The sequence below is a fragment of the Hibiscus syriacus genome, unplaced genomic scaffold, assembly GCF_006381635.1.
Source record: "Hibiscus syriacus cultivar Baekdansim isolate YM2019G1 unplaced genomic scaffold, ASM638163v2 tig00111100_pilon, whole genome shotgun sequence".
Classification (NCBI taxonomy): Eukaryota; Viridiplantae; Streptophyta; class Magnoliopsida; order Malvales; family Malvaceae; genus Hibiscus; species Hibiscus syriacus.
In genome coordinates, this window is record NW_024062985.1 from 309,486 (window position 1) to 334,675 (window position 25,190).

General features: G+C 30.9%; 1 protein-coding gene and 2 pseudogenes across 1 annotated transcript; all 3 read left to right on the forward strand.

Moving 5' to 3' along the window:
- Positions 1 to 610: 610 nt before the first annotated feature.
- LOC120153493 lies at positions 611 to 3,228 on the forward strand (annotated as a pseudogene).
- A 10,308-nt stretch (positions 3,229 to 13,536) lies between these two features.
- On the forward strand, positions 13,537 to 15,072 carry LOC120153488 (WRKY transcription factor 22-like). Its single transcript, XM_039165434.1, has 3 exons — positions 13,537 to 14,120; positions 14,203 to 14,313; positions 14,431 to 15,072. The coding sequence occupies exons 1-3, from the start codon at positions 13,750 to 13,752 to the stop codon at positions 14,909 to 14,911; spliced, it is 963 nt and encodes a 320-aa protein (XP_039021365.1). The 5' UTR covers positions 13,537 to 13,749; the 3' UTR covers positions 14,912 to 15,072.
- Positions 15,073 to 22,143: 7,071 nt separating this feature from the next.
- LOC120153490 lies at positions 22,144 to 24,759 on the forward strand (annotated as a pseudogene).
- The last annotated feature ends 431 nt before the right edge of the window (positions 24,760 to 25,190 follow it).

Below are 25,190 nucleotides of genomic sequence, written 5' to 3' on the forward strand. Positions count from 1 at the left end.
TTTTTTAACAATTATTTAAACCGAAACAAACAGATTGAATTAAAATCAAATTGATTTCATTATCGATTGATTTAATAATAATTTTAAAATGATATATAATATTAAAACCAAAATCTAATAGTCCGTATATATAATAATTTATAATAATAAAATTCGTATAATATTTATTTAATATATTTTTCAAATAAAGTATATTAGATATCGTTGAGTTATACAAATGATCATTTTCGTCAATAAATTTAAAAATTATAAAATTATTAATAAATTTATCTAAATACTATAAAATAATTATTATATTGTCAACTTTTATAATTTATTACAACATTATAATGACTATTTTATAATAATTCATTAAATTTAATGATATTTTATAATTTTTAAAAAATTAATAGCAAAATAGTTATTTGGTATAGTTTAAAAAATCAGTTTATTTATTTCAGCAGTCTGCAGACGTTAAAAAATAAACAGTCTTCCTCTTCTAGACTGTAGAGTTTTGATTACCTCTTCTACTGCAATATGATCCACAGATTACAGACCTTTTACCTCTGCAAAAACAACATCGCCTAATTTTACTCTGTCTCGTATTATACATCATGTACATTCAAATTTTCTTGTTTCTATCTCCTATTATGCAATTCTTGTTTTCATTCCGACTTTTTTTTTCCTTCTATAATCTGTCCTAACCTTTCTATTCTTTTCTCAAATCCCGCATTATTCTCCGTTTTCTTGTTTTCAACACCCTTTCTTTTCTCTTTTTGCAACACTTTCTCAGAATCTCTGCAATTTCCCTCAAAAAAGAGGAAAAAGTAAGCGCTCAAGCTCATCACAAATGAAGGTCTGCTTCTTCCTTTGGGATCTCTCTCTGTTTTCCAATTCTTTATTTGCTTTTAACTTCGTCTCGATTTCTCTGTTTATATCTTTTGTCGTGGGGTTTAAGAGAATCGTAAGGCTTTGTTCTTGATTTTGGTTTTGATTATTAAAAGAATACGACTTTTATGGACCCTAAGAATCAACGGTGTCCCTTTCGCCGAATTTTTTATTTTTGATCTTTTCGGCTATAATAAAATATAAATTCTGGATTTTGCTTGTGGGCTGTAGGGTTTTTTTTATATGAATCCATGGGATATTTGGTTTTTGCAATCTTATTTGATGCCCAATTTAAAAAATGACTATTTTTTTTAAAGCTTACCGAAACAGATCTGTTTTTGTTAATGCAGAAGATTGTGCTGAAGCTGGACTTGCATGATGACAAAACCAAGCACAAAGCTTTCAAAACAGTCTCAACTCTTTCAGGTACATACATAATCTTGTTAATTGGATTGTTGTTTGTTTAAAAAAAAAACATCTTATGTCCAGTGGCGGATTCAAAACTTCGAAAATAAGAGTCTAAACTAATTTTTATAATCTTCATTAATAAAAAAAAATTACATAATCCACAATCCAAAATAACAATTCAATCAAAAAGTACAAAAAATTGCTATTACTGAAAATAATTACAATTGTTCTCGAGGAGCTTTCATTTTTTGAAATCGTTTCGTGATTACTTCATCGTCGATTTGGAGAAAAACATCCCCATCAACTTGGCTCTTGATCTCTATCTCCCTTTATGCAAATTCTTGCTCGGCTTGGGTTGTTGAAGATTGAATTGGTGATGAGACACAAATTGACATTTCGGAAGAACTGCATAATCTTTTTTAGACTTTTAAATAAATCAATCCAACATTTCATTCTTCTTCTTTCGTTGGGGTTTAATCTCTTCATCATTCATCTTCTCACTATTATAATTACAAAATTTACAAATTACAATAATTATTAATTAGAAAAATATTCATAATTTAAATTACACAATTTAATATATTTTTTCTCATCCTCAAAATGCATATTCATAATTTCATTTTCATGTATCACAATTCAATATTCAATTATTCTTCACAAAATCACCAAAATCTATCAAATTGAATCTAAAAATTAATTTAATCTCCTAATTTAATTCACTCAAATTAAAAATAAATTTAAAAAATTTAAAAACTAAAAAATAAATTTAACTTTATTTAAAAGAGTAAGAGAATAAGTGAAGAACCTACAAATAAAAGAGGAGCAACATCTTGCAAGAAACTTAAATGAGGAAGTTCACCGGAGAATAATCGGTGAATAACGCTTAAATGTTGGTTCAGACTAAATTAAAATGAGAAAGTGAAGAAATAAAACAGAAGCTTGGCAGATTGTAATTTTTTTTATTGAAGAAAAACAAAATAGAAGCATTGAAATTAGAAGTAAGAAAAGTGAAAAATTAAAAAGGTGAAGAAATGATGATGTAAAAGCTAAAAAAAATAATATTTTAATCATTATAAGTTTAAACAACATAACACCCCAAAAAATGATTGTGTCAAAGTTAAAAGTAAATAATATTTTAATCAATACAACCTTCTCATTCACCTTAAACAACACAATAACTAAAAAATGGGTGTACATAATTTTCTTTTTCTAATATAATACATTAGCTATTGATAATTTTTCAAAGAAAATGGGTATGCATTTGCTGCCTATAGGGCCACGTGGGTCCGCCCCTGATGACAACAATTTCTTCATCTTGTCAGTGTTTGATCTTAATTTCTGTGATTTCTGCATGTTATGTTGTTCTTTTGAGCTGGCCATGTTGATTAGCATGTTTTCTCTTTGCTTTGCTTGATAGGAATTGATTCCATTACCATGGATATGAAAGCGAAGCAATTGACAGTGATCGGTACGGTTGATGTTGTGAATGTGGTGAGCAAATTACGCAAGAACTGGTCGACCGGTATAGTATCGATGAAGGAAGAAGAACACAAGAAGGAAGAGGAACACAAGAAGGAAGAAGAACCAAAGAAGGAAGAGGAGGCGAAGAAGGAAGAAGAGGCCAAGAAAGGAGGAGAAGAAGGAAGAGAAGCAACCACAGCCGCAGGCGCTGCCACCGGTGGACCCGGTTTTGGAGCTTGTCAAGGCCTACAGAGCATACAATCCTCAGATGACCACTTATTACTATGTTCAAAGCATGGAAGAGAATCCAAATGCTTGTGGTATTTGTTAACTTGGCTTCTGAAACTGGTGTCATCAATGAGAATAGGAGGCAAACCAAGGAAAACAAGTCTGTAAATAGATGGTGATGGTGCCTTGGTAATCCTTTTTGGTTTTAATGTATTAGTTAAGGTGGTTGTAGAGTGAATAAAAGGAAACCTGCAACTTGTTTTGATCAACCAATTCTCATGTATGCAAATTTTACTGCTTCTTTTGAATCCAAATCAGTTTGCTCATGTAAAAAAGTAAACTTTTCATCTAATCTCTTAAAAGGTTAGTCTTATATATATATATATATAATAGTATAGAGTAATTAGAAAGAAGCATTTGTTGATATTTTTTTAACCATATATAATACGCACACCTATAGATATAACTACTTAAATTCATAACCTCTTAGGAGAGTAATAATCTCTTTAATCACTGAAATCATTTAATGAGTTCGATCATTGTTTTGTTGAATCTCCTGCATTCCAATTATGTATTTGACCTCTAGCAAGCAGCATTTGTTCATTTTAAAATCAATCAGTAGACTATCTGAACAGATTAATTTAGCCTGAAGAAAAGAACAAAACACAGACAAATAACTATTTTGATGCATGAAGACTACATGATGGGTTAAAATTGTAAAAATCACGTGTCCCGATTATTTTCAAAATTCAGAAACCTAATAATAATTAATGGAAAATTACCAACATTCAACTCTTTGGCCTAACCTGTATATAAAAAGCAGAAAGTCGTGTGGACATTAAACATCTAAACAACTCTCCTCGTTATCTTAATCCTAAGGGGGTTTGGATCAAGAATGTGGGATTCTCATTGGAATGAAATTCACATTCTCATGTTTGGTTGGCCGGGAATCTCATTCCCGATAATGTTTTATTACCAATAGTAGATTTTTTGGGTATATTACCGGGAATGTCGTTACCTCCCTTTCCTTAGGTATTGTTGGATTACCGGCGTTTTGGACTAAAATACTCTTAAATTTTTTTCCCAAAAATATACTTATTTGTTATTGAATAATAAAAATTCTACGAATGTTAAATTATAAATTTATCCTTAAAACTATTTTAGATTTACAAAAAAATATATAATTAAAATTTTATACGAAGTTCAGAGGTTAAAATAAAATTTTACCCTTTCATTAAACCTTTTTTATATTTTCAATTTTGTAAAAAATATAAATTTTATGAATTAATTTTTTAAAGAAAATATAAATATTTTCCAACTTGTTAAAAAACAAATATATAATAAGGATAATTTGGTTAAATAAACATTCCAATAATCTTTTATTCCTTTAACCAAACACGGTAATCTTACATTCCTGCTAAACCAACCAAACACAAAATACAACATTCCTAGTAATCCTATTCCCTGATAATCTTATATTCCCACTGGTAATCTTACATTTTTACTGATAATCTTACATTCCGTGAACCAAACGCACCCTAAATGCAATTACTTTTCTTATACATTCAGCCACTCGGTTCAAATGGTTGATTCGGCTGTAAAATATGGACAATTTTAAATGCCCGTGAAACAAAATACATTCGTAATGTAAATTATATACATATATTGATATGATAATTTTAGCAATAATATTGTTATTAAGTCAATACAACTCAAGTAATTTGATTATTCATTTCGTGAAACAAAATGGAATAAATTTGATATATTTAAACATATTTTTATATAATTAAATCGGATTAATCAAATTAAATTATTTTTATAGCCTCATTGATTTAAATAAAATGTCATGATCACATCATGTTCCATTGTATGCCCTAATTGAGTTTATCCGGACAGTTTTATATCCACCAAATCCCCATTAAATTTAAGCATATTATTTTACGATTATTTGACGTAATATGAATTCCACCCAACAACCTTTCAATAAATCATTAATTAAATTGTTAAATCAAATCCCATATGAATGAAGATAATTTAAATAATTGAAGCCCTAATAATCTAGCCGATCTCTGTATAACACTCAAACTGCTCAGTGTTCACCACAAATTTAATTCATAATACAGTGGATAAAAATATTTAAAACGCTTCTTATAACATGTATTCTTATATTTTTACAATACTCAAATATTTTAATACTAATTTAAAATCAATTAGTATTGTTATAACATATATGAAACGTTGATGTTAGTATGTTTAAAATATATTTCTTTTAATAAAAGATATTATAATATCAAGAGAATGTTTACGTTATGAAATAAAGTTAAGATTTTATTGAATGTAAAACAAAATTTAAAAAAATAAAAGTACAAATGAAAAATTATAAGAAAAAGAAAATAAAATTTCAATGCGATGAATTATTTTGCAACGTCGAATACAGCTTTAAAGACTGGGCTTTGCCACAAAACTTTCGGTCAATACGGGCCTTTACTATTCCAAATGACCGAAAGTACAAAGGATCTATTTGCTACTACCCTCGAGACTGCAGGCTATTAGTTTTGGTAATAAGGTTTCATGTTTAAATAATTTTATCTTTGGCAAAAAAAAAAAGTGAGGTTATTGTAAATATTTTAAATGAAATAACGCGGTTTTTAAATTATTTTTATATTTAAAGTAGTCTTTAAACTTTAAAAAAAAATTAATATGACTTTTTAATCAATAATTTATGTCATACTGATATAACAATCTACAACGATTTATGATATGATTAATGACGTGATATATGATTAAATTATTCTTTTATTGATTTTACTATTATAATCTTAATAATAACTGAGATAGATATATAATTTTATCCAGAAAATTATGACGTGTATTATAATATTTGTTACATCTAGATTAAACGAGATCATCAAATATCATCGTTTTTTAGTAAAAATATATATGAAAAAAACAATATATTAATTTATTATTGGAAAAAAATAATGTGAGCATCAACATTAAATAAATCACACAATATCATGATTTAACGTGGTTTATTTTATCTATCTCTACAAATGGAACAAACAAATAATTCACTATAGACGCAAAGATCACAACAAGCACAAATAATAAAATTTATTGTATATCACAAATTCATATATTTATCCAGAACTCTATGTATTTAAAACTCTTCTAATATCTCTACAAGACATATCTTTACAATATACATTTTAAAATTTATAAAAGTCACTAAGATATTATATCTCTAAAATAATTATCTCTTATATTTTAAAGATTAATGTATTACATATTTATAATAAAAAAATTAATCGTCAAAAATTATATTTTATAAAATTCCTTATGAAATTTAATTATCAATTAAACTTGTATTAATGCAAATCACAACTTAAACGATGAAACTCCAAATTAGAAACGAATAATAGCAATTAGCCACTGCTCGACATCTGGGTTATTTGCCATTACAATTGTCCACCCACTATCAACTAACGTTCTCTTGGAATTGATATAAAGAGGGGAAATGAAAACGGCAAGGGATTAAAGGATAAACGATTTATGTCGAATGAGATATATTTATAAAATTTTTAAAGGTAGGTGTATTTAAAAATTTTAAAGACAACAGATTATCATAGAAAATATTAAAATATAAGATAATTTAAAATTTTTAAAAGGACAACTGTCCCGTTAACTCTTCCTTATATATTCTTGGGGCCGTCGTCCTCTAAAAAACGGTAAAATGTTGGAAACGTTAAAGACCAACGTATTGGGGCATGGAATCGTGAACATTGTAGAGCTGTAGCCATCCATCTTCATCTTTTCAATGTCTCATCATCTAATCTTCATTCATACATAGTATAGTGTTCGGTCTTAAAGGGGCTTTTTATATATGGACCAAATAAAAACCCAATATTCAAGGAAATAAAAGGAGGATAAAATAGTGTTTATATCATCATTACCAGTTTGTGGAAACTAATGCAAATGCGTTTCTTCTTTTGCTTTGCCCCAAAACATAAGAAAGGGAGTGTGTGATTAACTATTAAGGATCTATCACTAAAATTCCTCCTTTTGACTACAACTTAACAGGATCCCACCACAATCAAACATTAATTCATTGCTCTTATACTCTATACTATGTAAAGACGTTAAGTGATGATATAATAATATGTTACTTGGAATCTATTAAGTGATTTTAATGATAACAAAGAAAATTCATTATTTTAGAGGTTTTGGAGTCGATTAGTCGTGTGATTTGTGTTTATGGGTGTTTTGAGCGTTATCAATAATTAAATAAAATTTAAACATATAATACCTTGTAATCAATTAAAAAAAGAATTATGTCATGTGTGATTTTTGGAAAGAATATAAATGATTAGTAACAAAATCAAATAGGTTAATAATATTAAAATATAATTATTTAGATTTTTTATTTAAGTATAAATTAAATTAATTTTAATATTTATTTTTTTAATTAATTATTAGATAACATAATTTACATCAATACATCATGCAAATACAACTACTCAAATTTAAAACTTTTAGAAAGTATAATATTTTTTTATCATTCAATCAGTTGATAATTTAAATTTTTTTTTAAAATTTCAATAATGTGAATTCTTCTAATATTAACTTCTAGTTCTGATGTGACAACGACCAGCAAAAATTAAGGGATCGTAATAATAGCATTAGCAATAAAAATAAAAGATAACCGATTGCTAACATGGTGTGGCACATGTGACTAGCCTTTGCCATCATCACTTCCATTGCCTAAGCATACGTGGCACTGCCAGCGCCCACTTTAATAGCTTGCACCCAGGGCCAGGTGCCCACACTAAATTAAGGTCCATAAAAAATATACTAAATCCTACAGAAGACATATAATCTTATTTTAAAAAGGCATGATGCCATCAAAGTATAGTCATCAAAGTTGAACAAAATCCAGGCAACTTGGTAATTGATATGCTTGCAAGAATAATTCGGGGACACCTATGAAGAACAAATATTTGTAATGCCCTGTAATTTTGTCAGGGATTAAAACAAAAAGTTTAAAAGTTGATGCCCTTAAATGATAATTCTCTCAAAATAATATTTATCCCGTAAATAGATATTTATATATGAAAAATAGTTAGAAATGAAATTACGAGGTTGATTAAGGATTTTATTGAAACGAATCAACAGTTAAAGTTTTTCGAATAATCATATCCGATAAAAATTCAAGAATTTATCTCTAGCCATTGGATTTAGGGGAAAAGATGTTATTTCCTAATGCTAAGATTAATATGAGCCCTTGGATTAAGATGATAGATTCTTAAAAGAATTAGAACCGTTGTATTAAGTTAAAGTTCATATTTTAAAATATGGACTATTAGATAAAAAAAGGATAAAGTTAATATTAAAATTTATTTTAATGACAATAGGATCATTTGACATTCTATGGAATTAATATAAATCATAGAATGATTATAAGTGACATATCATGAATCATAAAAGTTTAAAGGTAAAATATTCCTTCATTTTTTAAATGGTAATATTAGTTTATATAATAATAATAAAAATAAAGAAAAGAAAAATTACCTCCAGGATGCTGTGAGTTTTAAAGAATTGAAACAAAACCGGGATAAAAACTAGTTCAAGGATAAGATAAAACACTTACATTTAAACTTTTAAGTTATTTTGACAATGTAGTAAACGTGAGTGCATTTTATATAATTTATATTTATTAAATATTTATGTTTGAGAATAATTATGATAACTCTACTTATATGGCAATATTAAAATGGTAAGTTATACTCCTTTTGTCCCGTTATTTATTGGCATTTTAACCTCCAATAACATAGCGTAGGGAATGACAGCTCTCACCAAATTGGAAACCATTAGTGCTGCAATTGCAACAACATAGGATCAGATAGGGCTTAGAAGAGTCCAATAGAACAGTTGTTGCTCGGAAAAGAAGGAAGAAAGGTGCGTCAATGGATGCGACGAGTAAGCTTGCAGTTGGATTATGGCGGTTCAACGACGAACAACAGAGACCAAAGAACAAAAAATTGAAGTATTCAATGCTAAATCCATCAAGTTTAAGGGATTTTTAGGTTAAATGGATATCATATTTGAGTTCAAGATGACACAACGAGTTTGATGGGAAATTTTAGGATTGATTGGCCACATTGTCAACAACAACCGATGGTGATTAGCGTGGTAATAAATCGTGACTAACGGTGATCGAAGTTTGAACAGGTTGAGAGTAAATTAGAGGAGGAGGAAGAAGAAGAAGAAGAAGAAGAAGAAGAAGAAGAAGAAGAAGAAGAAGAAGAAGAAGAAGAAGAAGAGAAGAAAAAAAAGGGAATTTGAATTTATATAGATGCAAAGTGATGTCATTTTGATAGAAATTTAATTTTTTAAAAACGTCATTTTGATGTCGTGTGCCATGTTATAACACCGTTAATTATTTAATGGTGGAGTGATCTAAACAAGAGTAATGTCAAACTTCAATGATTAAATTAAAAAATGAAGTATAGTGAGTAAAATAAGAGAGAATAAATTTAGTGAGTAATTTGTAATTTACTGTCATTATATTGAATTTAAATAATTATTTAAATTGATTTAGTAAGATATTTTAAATTTTGTATTATTTTATAATTAATGGAGTTGAATATTGAACTTGACGCAACCCCACACGGTTGCAAATCAATGCCATGGTGCCATCCACGTCGGTCTAATGAAATAAACACTGCAAGCGCCCTATTATTGCTGTGTCAGCCGCGCACATTCTCCTAAACTGCTGGTTCAGAATAAAATAATTTAAAAAATTAACTTACCCTATTCTTATATGTTAAAAGATTGATAAAGTTATTGATTTGATATTTTTTTAAATATTAATAATGATGTAATATTATTTTATAATAACACGATAATATTATTGTTAAATTTATAAAGATAAATGATCAAAATAAAATTAAAAGATAACATTAAATATAATTTTAAAATAAAAATAATTAAATAACTAAAACATAACCAAAAATTATAATTAAAGTATTAAACATATAATTTATTCATCAAAATATTAAAGTAAGGAAAGGTGAGTCATCAAATCACCGATTCATCTATCGTCGGATTCTCCATCATTGGATTCCGTAGAAATGAAAAATAGAGAGAAGAAAACCATACGCACTGAGCCACTCGATGCCCATTGTAACGGTAAACTAAAGGAAAAAGTTGGACCGCCAACAAACTCCACCACCTATTATGTTCTACTTCCACCGCCACGCTCTAACCCGGATTTCATGTATGAACTGGAGAAGTCACAGCAACCGTCGATGGAGATGACTGCTTAACTCACAACCATTTCGAGTACGCTATGAAACTCGCTACTTTCTATGAACACGCGACTATCCTCTAATCGCCTGTCGGAACTACGGAGGGAATGGAATAATGAGATTTAAAATAATGATAATCTTATTTCTATTAATTAATATTCATTTTATTCATTAAAATGTTTATATTAAAAATATTCATTTTTTATTATTAAAATTAAAATCTATAGTTATATTTGTGTAAATATTCAAATTGAGATAGATTGCAGTTTTTTTTATTTTAAATTTAACTCAACTTGACATTAATTATTTTATTTACAAAATCAGTTCGAATCTAAAATTTAAAAAATATATTTTATAAAAATTAAATCAGTTTAAAACTAGTATAATATAAATTATTCGACAAACCCTACACAAGCCAGTCACGAGAGTGTCAAATAGGGATGGCAAACGGGCGGGTCGGGTGTGGATATCTCCTCCCCATCCCCATACCCACCTAATATTTTTCAATCCACCACCCTCCCACCACCCATGATGGGTACAAATTTTCAAATCCACACTCGCCCACGCGGGTACATTTTCAAATCCATCCTCACACCGACTACCCACTTGCGACATACCCATCTAGACCCGCCTGACAACAAACTAATGGGATGCTGGAGTTGGTTCCCAGACAGTTCGTGATGGGTAGCAGCACATGCTTCAATTTGTCAGAGGAGTAGCTCTACGAATATTATGGAGACATATTGTAAGGAGCATGTAGTCGCAGAGCTGGATTGTTGTGTTGTTTTCGATGTTAATGCTCATAGTGCGCCTAATATGGGTTTTGAGGGGCTAAAGAACAAGAAAACTGCTGCTTTTGATGTTAAAGCTTATAGTACGACTAATTTGTATTTGGATGAGCAGCATGGACTAAAGAACATGGAAAGTGACGTGGTTAGTGGGATTATGGGTTTAATCAAAGAACCAAATATTTCCCTAATTAAAGACCAGATTAAAGACTAAATATCCTTAATATTTGGATAAATTATATGTTATATATTATACAATATTAAAATGTATAAATTAATATCTAAAATTACACCTAAATTCATAATTGTCCAAAATTTAATAGATATTTAGCTGGGTGGGCGGATGCGGGGCGGGTAATGTCTCAAACCCATTACCCGCCCACCACCCACGACGGATACCACTTTATAAATCCATAACCGCCCACTACCCTCTAAAATTATACCCATCCTCGCTCCAATTGAAGCGAATGCGATGCGGAATCAACGAAACTGTACCCGTTTACCATCCTAGTGTCAAATGCTGTCCGCTTTCCACTGTGCAAGAAATGCAATACAATACGGTGAAAATAGACAAATAAATGCAGCAACGGCCATTAGGCATTTGACTTGATTCTATATTCAAGAGTTTACACGATAGAGTAAATATTCAATGTATGCTCATTAAATACAGTCAACATTTCCTTTCTTTTTTTTATTGATAAATAATAATTAAACTATAGATAATTTAGATGTCTAAAGTTTTTTCATCATAATATAGGTGTCTAACGTTATTAATTTTTTTATTTTAAGTGTTTTAGTCGTGATGACTTTTAAAAAATTGTTAGGTGACATATATCACATTTATATAATTTTAAAATTATTATTTAAAATAAAAAATAAAAATAATATTTTTTTATAAAAAAAACTCAATTTTTTTCAAATCTTAAAAATACTCTAAAATTTTAAAAACCTTAATTCCAATCGTTATATTCACGCCGACTGTCTCTATTTGTCATTGCGATAAACACCCACCCATCGTTGATAGAACTCATCCCCCACTGGTGCGAGACCAAACTGTTAGGTCGTAAATCCCAACAAATACTAAACCTGTTTAGATGGATTTTATGTTAAGATTTAATCTCGTTCATTTAGAAAGGAGAGGGGAAAGGGAAGGATAGGGAGTATCAGTATGGGAGGAGAATTTGCATAGGAAGAAGGAAGAATTTCCAGTGAATGAGAGGAATGGAGGGAGACGAAAGTTGTAGAGGGAGGGAAACGTAGGGTTGGATTTTTTTCAAAAAATATATTTTTATTTATTTTAAATGAAAATTTTAAAATTATATAAATGTGAGTTAATAATTTTTTTAACAATCGTTACAGTCAAGACATTTGAAATAATAATGTTTGAATGTTAGATAACTTAATTAACCAAAATTTATGCACATAAATGAAAAAAATATAGTTTGAACACTATCTTTATTAGACCTTTTTATTACGTTATTAAACAATATATAAGATGGAATCACATTTATTGGCTCTTTTTAGTTTGAAATTAATTAAACTAAATGTGTTTTGGTTATTATTAATTTTAAGGTTAAATATTTTTTTTGCTAATTTTAAAATTAAATAAATTAAAATAAGATTTATTATACATCCACTAAAAGTCCACCATATATTATATTTGTCTCATAATTTCTAGAGAATCTCTATAATTACTCAATTTGGATTATGAAGAAACATATCCAGAAAAAGAGTCTTCGTATATGTCTACATGACATATTAAATCATATCTATTATCAAATGACTATATTTACTTAGTATGTTAGTTTATAAATAGTCATGATGATCATTTGTCTATCATAAACTATAAAATCTATTATAAAATCTATCCATAAAATCGAAAGAAGAGATGGAATAATCTCACTTGTATTCATTTCTCTCATGTCTTCTCGTGGAGACAAAGAATATTAATACCCTTAATATCGTTTTCACCGATTATAACTACCTAAATTTAAAAAAGATAACTTATCTATAACTGTCATAAATTATTCGTTCTCATCGATACGATTTAAACAAAATAAATTACGGCATTTAATTTAAAATAAATAATATAATATTTAAATATTAAGTTTTATTTTATTATTATTTATATTTGATCAAGATAGTTATTCCTGCTGATTTCATAACTATGGGTGAGTTGTAAGCCTCGTCGACACGTCTTAGGAGCAGGACCCAGCTTATTGTGGGGGCACCCAAATTAACTGGCATCCACTTTTGTTTTTGAGAAATCTCTTTTGTCGGTAATTCACGAGCCTCCACCTAGAAGAGATAAAACAATTAAATAAATAGGAAGAGCATACCGTGTGGACTTTTTCTCCCTTTTGACATTTGCAAATGTCAACCCCTAAAACCACACCGGTTTTCAATGACGGAATCACAAAGCTTATAGATAGAACAAATCAGAAACGATAAGGCTCTGTTATGCCCAATTTGTCAACCAACAATCCCACCTTTCTCTCTCTCTCTCTTAACCTTTTTTTTCTTTAATTTATTTTATTTTCCCATTGTTCTTTATATAGATAATCGCAAAAGCCCACTCCAATACAACCCCATCTTTCTGTCTTCCCAACCATCTAAAGTCAGCGTCTTGTTTGTCTTCCATTTCTTCTCTATCTTGCCGCAGGAGCCTGCTGAAAAAGGTACAAGCTGCCATGGATGTTGATTGGGATTTATATGCGGTGGTGAGAGGCTGCGCCACCGTTACGACAACCAGCAGAAGCGGTGATGTTGCGAACAGCTCTTTCATGGCTGATTTGTACCCTCAATCCAATTTTCCATCGTTTGCTACTCAAGAGCCTTTTCAGGGCCAGTTCTTGTCTTTTCCGAATCAGTTTGAAGCCGAAAATAATATGGAGGAATTGCATGAACTTTACAAGCCTTTCTTCCCCAAATCTCAGCCTCTTCCTTCACCGAGAAAACAACAGCAAGAACATCAACTCAAGCCTAAGCAGTCTGGCTCTGCTACGACAGCTAGTAGCACTTGTAGGACTCCCAGTTCTCATAATTCTCGGTCTAAAAGAAGGTATATTTCGGCATTAAAACTAGTTGTTTTCAATTAACCAGCTCAAAAGTTGAGTTTTTTTGTTAATTTCCCCCTTGAACAGAAAGAATCAGCTTAAAAGAGTTTGCCAAGTGCCGGCAGAGGGTTTATCTTCAGATGTGTGGGCATGGAGAAAATATGGTCAAAAACCCATCAAAGGATCTCCTTATCCAAGGTAAATCATGTGGTTTTGTCTCTTTGCATGCTGATTAATTTGATTATGTAATAAAGTTTGGTTTTTGTTTGGATATTCAATTAATGCGTTTGGTTGTTTGTTTTCTTTGAATAACAGGGGCTATTACAGATGTAGCAGCTCAAAGGGGTGTTCGGCCCGGAAACAAGTGGAACGACACAGATCCAACCCGGATACGTTCATAGTCACGTACACGGGTGAACACAACCCTGCTCCGACGCACCGGAATTCACTCGCTGGCAGCACCCGCCAGAAGCCTTTCACTCCTCAAACGGTCGCCGCTGCTGACTCCAACAAACATTCCCCCACTAAACCCGTTGACAGTTCGTCTCCGGGGACATCCGTGGATGAAGGGGTTGTGGTTCAAAGTACGAAGGTGGACAGCAGGGAGGGTTTGGTTGAAGATGAAGGGGAAGATGAGTTTGGGATGTCTGACACGGCAGTGAGCGATGATTTCTTCGAGGGTTTAGAAAGAATTGCTGAAATGGTCTCCGGAGATTCTTGGTCTGATGATTTTTCCGGCTATTTTGACCTTCCTTGGATTGTGAACAGTGCGGCTACTACCGCCGGTGGCATATAAAACTTGCCCGAATATGTTTGGTTTCCTTTTTCACCTTTAATTCTTGTATATGTCATATGCCCTTTTGGTAGAATCTAAACCAACAATGCATTTTATTGTGTGATTTTTTAGGATTCCATTAACGAGTCTTGTAGAGGAAAAAAGTAGTTTATTGTTTCTAGTCTTTATATTTTGCTTTTAGACGACATTTATTTTACTAGTATTCATGTTTGAACTGGATATGACCATTGTGTTTTCGAGATGATATGACCATCTTTTTGCATACTTGAATGAATTATTGACAATCCAGTTTTAAATGAATAACAAAAGAAACCCCATTTATTCTCATGAAATTAAAATGGTAGTTAAAAGAAAGTAATTTTCCTGAACCAATATTCATCAGAAAGGATTGTATTTTGCAGCCTTTATATGCACTAAGACGTTTGGATGGGGGAATGGGGATTCTTATGGGAATGAAATCCACATTCTTCCGTTTTGATAGTTGGGAATCTCATTCCCGGTAATATAAGATTACCAGTAGTGAATTTTTTGGGATATATTATCGGGAATGTCATTACATCAATTTCCTTGGGTATTGTTGGATTACCGGTGTTTTGGACTAAAATGTCCTTAGATTTTTTTTCCAAAAATATCATTCTGTCATTGAATAATAAAAATTCTACGAATGTTAAATTACAAATTTATCTTTAAAATATTTTAGATTTATAAAAAAAATCTATAATTAAAATTTTATATGAAGTTCAGGAGTTAAAATAAAATTTTACCCTTTCATTAAACCTTTTTATATTTTAAATTTTGTAAAAAAATATATATAAATTTTATGAATTTAAAATTTTTAAAGAAAATATATAAATATTTTTCAATTTGTTAAAAAACAAATATATATAATAAGGACAATTTGATCAAATAGACATTCCAATAATCTTTTATTCCTTTAACCAAACACGATAATCTTACATTCCTGCTAAACCAAATATACATTCCAATAATCTTTTATTCCTTTAACCAAATACGATAATCTTACATTCCTGCTAAACTAACCAAACACAAAATATAACATTCTCAGTAATCCTATTCTATGGTAATCTTACATTTCTACTGGTAATCTTACATTTCGTGAACCAAACGCACGTAATGTAAGATTACGAGAGAATAAGATTACTGGGAATGTTGTATTTTGTACTTGGTTGATTTTGCAAGAATGTAAGATTACCGTGTTTGGTTAAAGGAATGAAAGATTATTGGAATGTATATTTGACCAAATTGTCCTTGTTATATATTTATTTTTTTAACAAGTTGGAAAATATTTTTATATTTTCTTTAAAAAAAATTAAATTCATAAAATTTATATAATTTTTTTTACAAAATTAAAAATATAAAAAGGTTTAATGAAAGGGTAAAATTTTATTTTAACCCCTGAACTTCATATAAAATTTTAATTATAGACTTTTTTTTTGTAAATCTAAAATAGTTTAAAGATAAATTTGTAATTTAACATTCGTAGAATTTTTATTATTAAATGACAAAAGAAGGATATTTTTGAAAGAAAAAAATTAAGGGTATTTTAGTCCAAAATGCTGGTAATCTAACAATACCTAAGGAAATGGAGGTAATGACATTTCCGGTAATATATCCAAAAAAATTTACTATTGATAATCTTATATTACCAGGAATGAGATTACTGGCTAACCAAACGGGGGAATGTGGATTCCATTCCTATGAGAATTCCACATTCCCCCATCCTAATGCCCCTTAAAGGGGAGAAACCCTATTTCATTGTACGAAGCTTTATAATTTTTTTGATTCACCAATTACAGAAACCCTAAATCCTATAGGTATCTTCGAATAAATTTGTAATATCCCAAAACTACGGGTTGGTGACTAAATTATAAGGAATTTGGAATTTGTTGATTAAAGTGGAAAAGTTGAATAGTTTAATGATTTAATTGGAAATATTTCCTAAAAGTTTATAGTAATTATCCAAAGAATTAAAGGGCAAAATGATCATTTAGCATGAAAGATATTTTTCCCCAATTATATGAATGATTATCGTGGGGTGGGGAAGAGTTATCTACAAACTCTTATTCCTTCTTTATCTTCTTTATCCTGTGGAAGCTATGCAAAGGTAAGGGTTTTCTATTTTGTTGATTATTTGTTGAATTAAAGGTTGAGTTTTGATTATTAGATGATAACTAAGCTTAAGGAAAGCTTAAGTTGTCTTATAATCAAAGTATGAAGAAGTTGTAAGAGATTAAAGAAAATGAGTTTTTATATGAAATCATGGAAAAGAGTTGATAAGTTGAATTTGAAGTTAAATTTGACTTGTCATCATGCTAATTAAAGAATATGAAGTGATAGAATTGAAATTAGAACATGATGAAAATTTGGTATGATTATTGAAATTCATATGAGGGATAGGATTTTGAGATTAAAGATGGTTTTTATGGATATAAGTTGGTTTAAGTGATGATAGTTGAGTTTAATGGCATGATAGGGATTTAAAATAGAAGAATTGATTGAAGAATTAATGATTTTCGGGCTTGAAATACAATTTCTGGGCATAGGGAACTGATACCCTATAAAGGGGCATCGATTCCCCCCTTGAACGAAAAATTCCAGTATGTTCAGGGGGTATCGATTCCCCCTGCCCCCTAAATAGAAAATGAAATTATGGTTCGTAAAACTAGCTTAAGTTATTAACATCAAGTTTAAGGTTTAGGCTTTTGATGGTTGTTTTGAAATGTTATATTTATGTAGATATTGAGCCTAAACAAGTTTTCGGAATAATCAAAGGAATGAGATTGAATCAAAGCAAGGCTAAGGTGAGTGCAATTTTAATTGTACTTATATTATTGAACGAACATTGGCTTGCGATGAGCCAATAATGGAGTTACTATGGTAAGAAGTGACTCCTAAAATGTTATTTGAATTGTGATTCTTATGTTTGCATTAGTACATGAGAATGGGTACATGTGTTATACTTATTGCATATGTAACATGAATTGAGTGAACATATATTAGTGTGAAGAGCTATGTGAACTGGTTTAAGTAGTGGATGTGATTATATAAGTTGTATAATATAAATATGTGATATAAGACATAAGTTAAAGAACTATATGATATGAGATAAGATAGACACATGCTATTATAAGTGACTATAGAATCACGAACTATATAAAATAGCAAGGATTTATATGATAACAAGAGAAAGGATATAAATTACACGAGTAAGATATATATATATATATTGGTATAACCAACTTATGCGATTAGATGAAAAGTGAGATAAGTTAAATAACATTGATCTATAGTACAATATGAGAATAGTATATAAACTAGGAGACATTGACAGAAGTGACTATACGAACATGTAAGATAAGTTATATGGGGAAAAATTATGAGATTAAATGAACATATAATATATGAGTCATATGGTAAATACTTATGAAGCTATAGGAAAATGCTATGGAAACTATGTGATGATAAGTTATGAGAATATATATATATAGGTAATAAGATATGTGAAATTGAATTAAGTAAATATATGAAATTAGAATATATATATTTAATGTGAAATAAGTGATTATGTAAAACTGTGAGAAGTTATTGGACATTGATAATCGAATTATATGAAAGTATGTATATGGATACATGTATAAGTCATATGTTATCCTAGGTGCTATGTGATATATATATATATATATATATATATATATATATATATATATATATGAACATATGTGAACAAATATGATACGTGTTTATATGATGCATGAAAAAATGATACGATCTATGTGATTACAAGAATATTTGATATATGCTACATAATATGACTTATGTGTGATATGAGTTATATAACAAGAATCATATACAAACCATATGAGAATGAGTTATGATTTTACATGGTTATATGATACAAGTGATGTGAACATATGAATATATGTCTATGATAAGACATAAGAATAAGATGTAAACTATGTGACATGTGAATGTGAATCATAGGAAAATGTTTTACGTGTAAGTGAACTACGTGCCTATATGAATATGTGAAATGAAAGATGATATGAGCCTTATGAAACGATCTACGTGAATATATGTACTGATGATACATGTGATATGATATGAGATATATGGTTACACATACATGTGGTATGTGACAGAAGAGAAAGAACAAGTGATATGAAATGTTATAAATGATAATGCCCATGTTATATGATATGAGAGCTATAGGTGTAGTTGGCATGCCAAGAGTCGAGGGTATTATAGTCCTTCGGGACGTAATGGTCCTGCGGGACATATATAGCAGTCCTTCGGGACGAATACTGAACAAATGTTCGGTGCCCCATGAGGGAATTTATACTAGCTGTGGTGACAGCATTAGTGCACAACCTCAATGTACTCACATACCTCTGTTCTCAATAGTGTACATGGGCGAAATAAAGAAATAACAATGAATGTTATGTATATACTTTTAATGATATGAAACGTGATATGATTTATATGATGAAGTATGTATTGATTGGTAAAATGTATGGTATTGTAGGATGGTATATGTGCATGAGTGTGTTTATTACATGCAAAGGAATATGATTTTGTTTGATATGATGATGTTTAATGATTATGCACTGTTAGAAGATAAGTTTCCATTATATGTTTATATGCCTCACTAAGTCATCGACTTAGCGTGTGATTGTTTCACACGTAGGTATGAAAAAGCGAAAGGAGAAACAAAGAGTAACAAGACAGGTCAGTTCTCCTTACCAAAGATCAGATCAGAAATGTAGATCGAATTATATGTATTTTATGAGAAAGAATTCAGTTGGCATGTAATAAATAAAGGATTTGTATTGGATACGCTCTGATCGAGTTTTAGAATATTTTAAACGTATATATATGTAAATGGTATTTGTTCCCTATTTGTAATCTGGAAATTTTAACATTTGGGATACTGTTCATAAATACGTTTTGTTTTCAAAATTTTATACCAAACACAATTGAACAATATATGATCTTATTTTCTTAAAATAAGTTCAAATGTCTTGCTATTTTGTGCAAGTAAAGGTTTTGGAAAAGTCGATGTGACACCTCGGACTCGTATCCGGGTCGGGTACTTGTTAAGGTGTTACAAAATTATTCTCTTTAAGGCCTTTAAAAACTGCATTGTATGTGGTGGTTTTATGCTTAGAGCTGGGTATACGGGCTACCCGCCCATTTAGCCCGCGGGTTTTGACGGTGTGGGGTTAAACGGAGCGGTTTAAAAAGCCCGCAATCATAAACGGTCTTGAATTTTAAGGCCCGCGACTCGTCCATTTAACCCGCAGGCTAAACGGGCTTACCCGCGGCCCGTTAAATAATAATAATTTTAAATGCAATAAAAAATAATATTCTAACTTGCTACATCTTTAAATAAGACAATAACACTATTAAGTCTCAATAAGTCTAAAATAAATAACATCATAACACCATTAAATCTCAATAAGTTTAAAATAAAATAACATCATAACACTAATAAGTCTAAATAAAATCAACATCAATAATATTCATTGTTTTTTGAATCCTTGGATGTAGTTGGATCTTCTGTTTTTTCAATCACCGGAGACTTGTTCACTTCATCTACAATATAAGAAAAATCATAATATATTAAATATTTTAAATTTTGAAATCAAAAGTAAATTTATAAAGAAATAATTTTACTAAACATTAAGAATTATAATATTTACCTTCAACCTCATATCCTAACAACCAATTTTTGGTACATATCAAAGATTGAACACTGTCCTCACTGTAATCGTAATGCAATTCAAAATAGCAATTATCTTACAAATTTAGTTTTGGTATTACTATTAACCCATGATTTGATATACATTAATAACGATGATAGAAAAATTTAAATTAATCATTGTGTTAATAAATTATGGAGATTAAATTTATGATTACCGTAAACTATTACATATAATACAATAATAGATAACATAAATTAAATTAAGCGGGTTTCTGCGGGTTTCACAAGTAGCCCGCGGTTATACCCATTAAACTCGTGGGTTTAACGGTCCGGGCTAAAAAGCCCGTAATTTAAATGATCTTCAATTTTTGAGGTCCGAAACCCGCAAGGATTGCGGGTTAAACGGGTAAACTACGGGCCTTAACCCATATACCCAGCTCTAATTGGGCTTCACCCTTTTTCTTTCTTATCATCCACCAGAGAGAGCGCATCATTGATGTCGTTTTCGTTGCATACAGATTCTATAAAACTGTTATATCTTAAGGTGTTTTAGTGGAATCTTTGATGCGGAACTCGTCGTTGAAGAGCATCGTCTCTTCCTTGATCTTTCCATTCGAGCATTATGCTTGAATAAGAGCTTTAGTAGGGACAACACTTTGGTTAATCATCTGTTTCATTACCTCACCGGCAAGTTCAAAATCCTCAGTTTTGAAAAAATAAGCAAACAAAGTGTTACACGAGCCTGCTTCATGCATTTCTCTGATGATATCATAAGCTTTGTTTACCATGTTTTCCTTTAAGAACCCGGTAACAATCGAATTGTAACATACAATGTCGGGGCATGGATTAAATGGAAAAAACCTCCTGAGGGAGTATGGATTTTTAATACTGATGGTGTGTATAAATTGAATTTAGGCATGGCTGCTGCAGGTGGTTTAATCCGGGACAGTAATAGTGATTGGATTGCGGGGTTCATGTTGAGATTAGGGAGGGTTAATAGTTCGATTGCGGAAATCTAGGTGCTCTTCAAGGTCTCAATTTAGCTAAAAGTCTTGGCTCAAGAAATCTGGTCCTAGAAATGGATGCTAAATGGATTGTGGACCTATTCAATGGAGACATGAAGGAAGATTTTTCAGAATTTGAGTTGGTTACTGACTGTTTAGATATTATAAAGGAAGGATGGGTGATTGAAGTTCGACACATATGGCGAGAAGGAAACAAATGCATTGATAAACTGATGAATATGGTGCTCATTCAAGAAGATCATTCCTCAAGCGATGTTGGCAGCTGACAAAAACGAAGCGAGCGAGTTGAGAATTTAATTTTCTGTTTTCTCCTAATGTACCAAAAAAAACAACTTAATTTGAACCAAAAATTCTTTTATAAAATTTCTTTTATATTAAATTTAAAACTCATATCAATCAAGACTAAACCACATCTTCTTTAAAGGTGCTGCGGGAAATGGACCAGTTAAAGGTCCAATGGCATTTGGATAATAAAGGTTCAGTCCGGTTGATGTTATCAACTGGACCGGGAAACAAGGGTCCAGTGGGTCCCTACAACTACAAAACCCTTACTGTTCTTACTTAAGAAAAGAAAATCCTCAGCGCAACTCTGTTTGGCCCACAAAAAAAAAAAAACAGAGAAGAAGAAAGTACCGACATTACTATCTATTGACTACTCTCCGTCACTTGCTACATGTCTGCAATTTAATTTTAGGGTTTAAGCAGGGCTTTTCTCTTTGTAGGTAGAGAATGCGCAGATCGTTAATATCCCTGCTTCGACCACTCGCGGGCGCGCGTGGGTTTTCCACGAGCTCCGAGAAAATTGTGGCCTCCGTTCTGTTCGAGAGATTACCCGTCGTTATTCCCAAACTGGATCCTGTGGTTTATGCGTTTCAGGAGTTCTCGTAAGTTTTCATTTGCCCCTTGTTTAACTGGCGAGAAAATCTGGGAATGTTCCATCCTTCTAGTAAATCTTAGATTTCCATTTGCTAGAGAAGAAATTGATTAGTTCAGTGATTCAAAAAAGAACACTTGTAATAGTTTGAAGGGGAAAAAGACGAATTTTTTTTACCCTTGATTGATGGCTTATGACGCGAAATAGCATCTTTTTCGTTCAATTTTCAGCTACTAATTATGGTTTTAATGAATGAGATGAAAGGCTTGGAATTTATGTTTTTATGCAGCTTTCGGTGGCGGCAGCAATATAGACGCAATATCCTGATGAGTTCTTGGACATGTCTAAATCTAGGCAAGTTTGAAATTTCATTCCTCTGTATTACATATTGTAGTAGGGGCGCTTCCTTACTTGTTAGGTCCTTTGTGATACATACTTATTTGGTTATTGGATAAGAGTTCTTGATTTTATTCATCTGTATAAACTTTTTCTTACACCCAAATCAGAAATAAGTATAACTAAAAAACAAGAGAGCAACTGATTTATCGAAATGAACTGTGTCTCGTGAGATTTAGAGTTGATTCAGTGAAGGCAATGTGAAGTAATTTAGGCCTAATTTTTCAATTGAAAAAAGACACTCTCAAGGTCGATTGACTTGATTCAAGATGTCCAATTTTGGCTTTGTTATGGGAGTTTTCAAAGAACACAAAAGTAATAGAAATTCATTGTTCATTGGGTTGCATTATATATGTTATTCACTTTCTCGCTTTGCACTTTCAATGAGTGCCTGCATACAAGTAGAAATTTGCAGATTCAGAAAAAAAGCAAATTGCAGCAAATATGGTTTTGCTTTACAGCTATTGAAGTGAAATTGTTGTATAACCAGGGGAAAAGGTGACTACCAAATTGACTATGTTCCAGCTCCCAGGATCACCGAAGCTGACAAAACAAATGACAGAAAGTAAGTGCCTAAGTGGTACATTTCATATTGCTTATTGGAACTATTACCTAGAGATCATTCTTTGTCTGAAAGAGATCTGATATATGTTGTCAAGAATTTAGGAATAAATGGCCCAAAATCTGAATTAATTATCTCTGGGAAGCTGACAAAAAGAATGGCGGAAATGAAGTGGTACATTTTATTCCGTTCAGTGGAAAGCTGTTACCAATAAGTTATTTTTCGTTTGATAGAGATCAGATATATCATCAGGAATTAACAATTTATTGGTAGAAAACGTCTGAGTTGGATCTCAAAGTGCTTTTTCTCTACTAGTTAAAGAATCTGTCTCCTTTTTTTAAAGTAAGAATTATGTGAAGGAACAATAAACATCATTCTCGAATCTCGAGAAAATAGTTTCTTCCCCTTGGTGGTGGTTGTGGCCCGTGTGGATAGAAAAATGAAGTTAGTACATTTATGCTATTATAGTAGTTTAGTACAATATTCTGATTAGGGAAGTTTTGAATTTTGTATTTGTCAAGGTCATTGCAGAGAGCACTTGATAGAAGACTGTATCTTCTTCTGTATGGTAATAGTAATGGAGCTCCTAGTGGGAAACCTGTGTGGCATTTTCCAGAAAAAGTTTACGATTCTGAGGAACATTGCGCAAGGTAAGTGTTGTTTTCTTGTCTTGATTCATTTTTTTTGTTTTCTTATGTGATATAAGTACATAATATTTGCAGTGTGCGGAGTCTGCCTTAGAATCTGTACTTGGAGACCTTTCTCATACTTACTTCGTTGGAAATGCTCCCATGGGGCATATGGTTATAGAGCCGAGGGAGAATGTGTCTGAACCATATAAGGTATTTCAAGCGAATTTTTATATTTTCTTCTTCCATGTTGATATAATGCTTGTCTTTGCTAGTCCTTTTACTCAAATCACAATCTCGTATGGATACATACATGCATTTCACTTGGTGCTTTCCTTTTTGTCAGCGATTCTTCTTCAAGTCTCAAGTAATTGATACCAACAAGTTTAATATCCGGAAATGCGAGGATTTTGTCTGGGTGACCAAGGATGAACTGTTGGAATATTTTCCTGAAGAAGCTGAATTTTTTAAGAAGATGATTATCAGCTGATGGCAAATTGTTCCTTTTGATTTCCAAGCCATAGTCTTTCTTATAACCCATTTTGTAGAATCTACATCAGAAGTTCAATGTCTAGACAATACAACCGAACATCCGAACCTGAGTCAATTCGCCGAAAATAATGAAAAGCTCATTGGCCAAGGATGGATTGAGTTATCCCAAGTTTTTTATTTTCTTTGGTTGGTGAGTATTGAAGTAGTATCATTTTTCTTATTACTTTGTTACTAATCAGATCACTTCGCTTCTATGACTGCCCATGATGTAGTAATTGGTATGGTGAACTACAAAAGTAACTTTGAAAAAGAAATTAACTCAAGTAAATTAACAATTTCGGGTGAAATTAATATAGTAATTTTGACAAAGAAATTATAGATGCATATGGTAGTGTGATAACATAGTTCGAATGCATAATGTATATAAGATTGGGCAGACGTCTCTTATTACTTGAGGGGAAGGGCAGTTGAACAAATGTAGTTGAGAGGTTGCTGTCTCTACCAAATTTGCGAGAGAGGAATAATATTAAATCAAATTTTACACAATTATTTATATTATTTTCGATTTAATATTTTAGA

Coding starts and splice junctions, on each gene's coding strand:
- LOC120153488 (XM_039165434.1), top strand. CDS start 13,750: ATGGATGTTGATTGGGATTTATATGCGGTGGTGAGAGGCTGCGCCACC. Junction 14,121..14,202: donor AATTCTCGGTCTAAAAGAAG/GTATATTTCGGC, acceptor CCCCTTGAACAG/AAAGAATCAGCTTAAAAGAG. Junction 14,314..14,430: donor AAAGGATCTCCTTATCCAAG/GTAAATCATGTG, acceptor TTTGAATAACAG/GGGCTATTACAGATGTAGCA.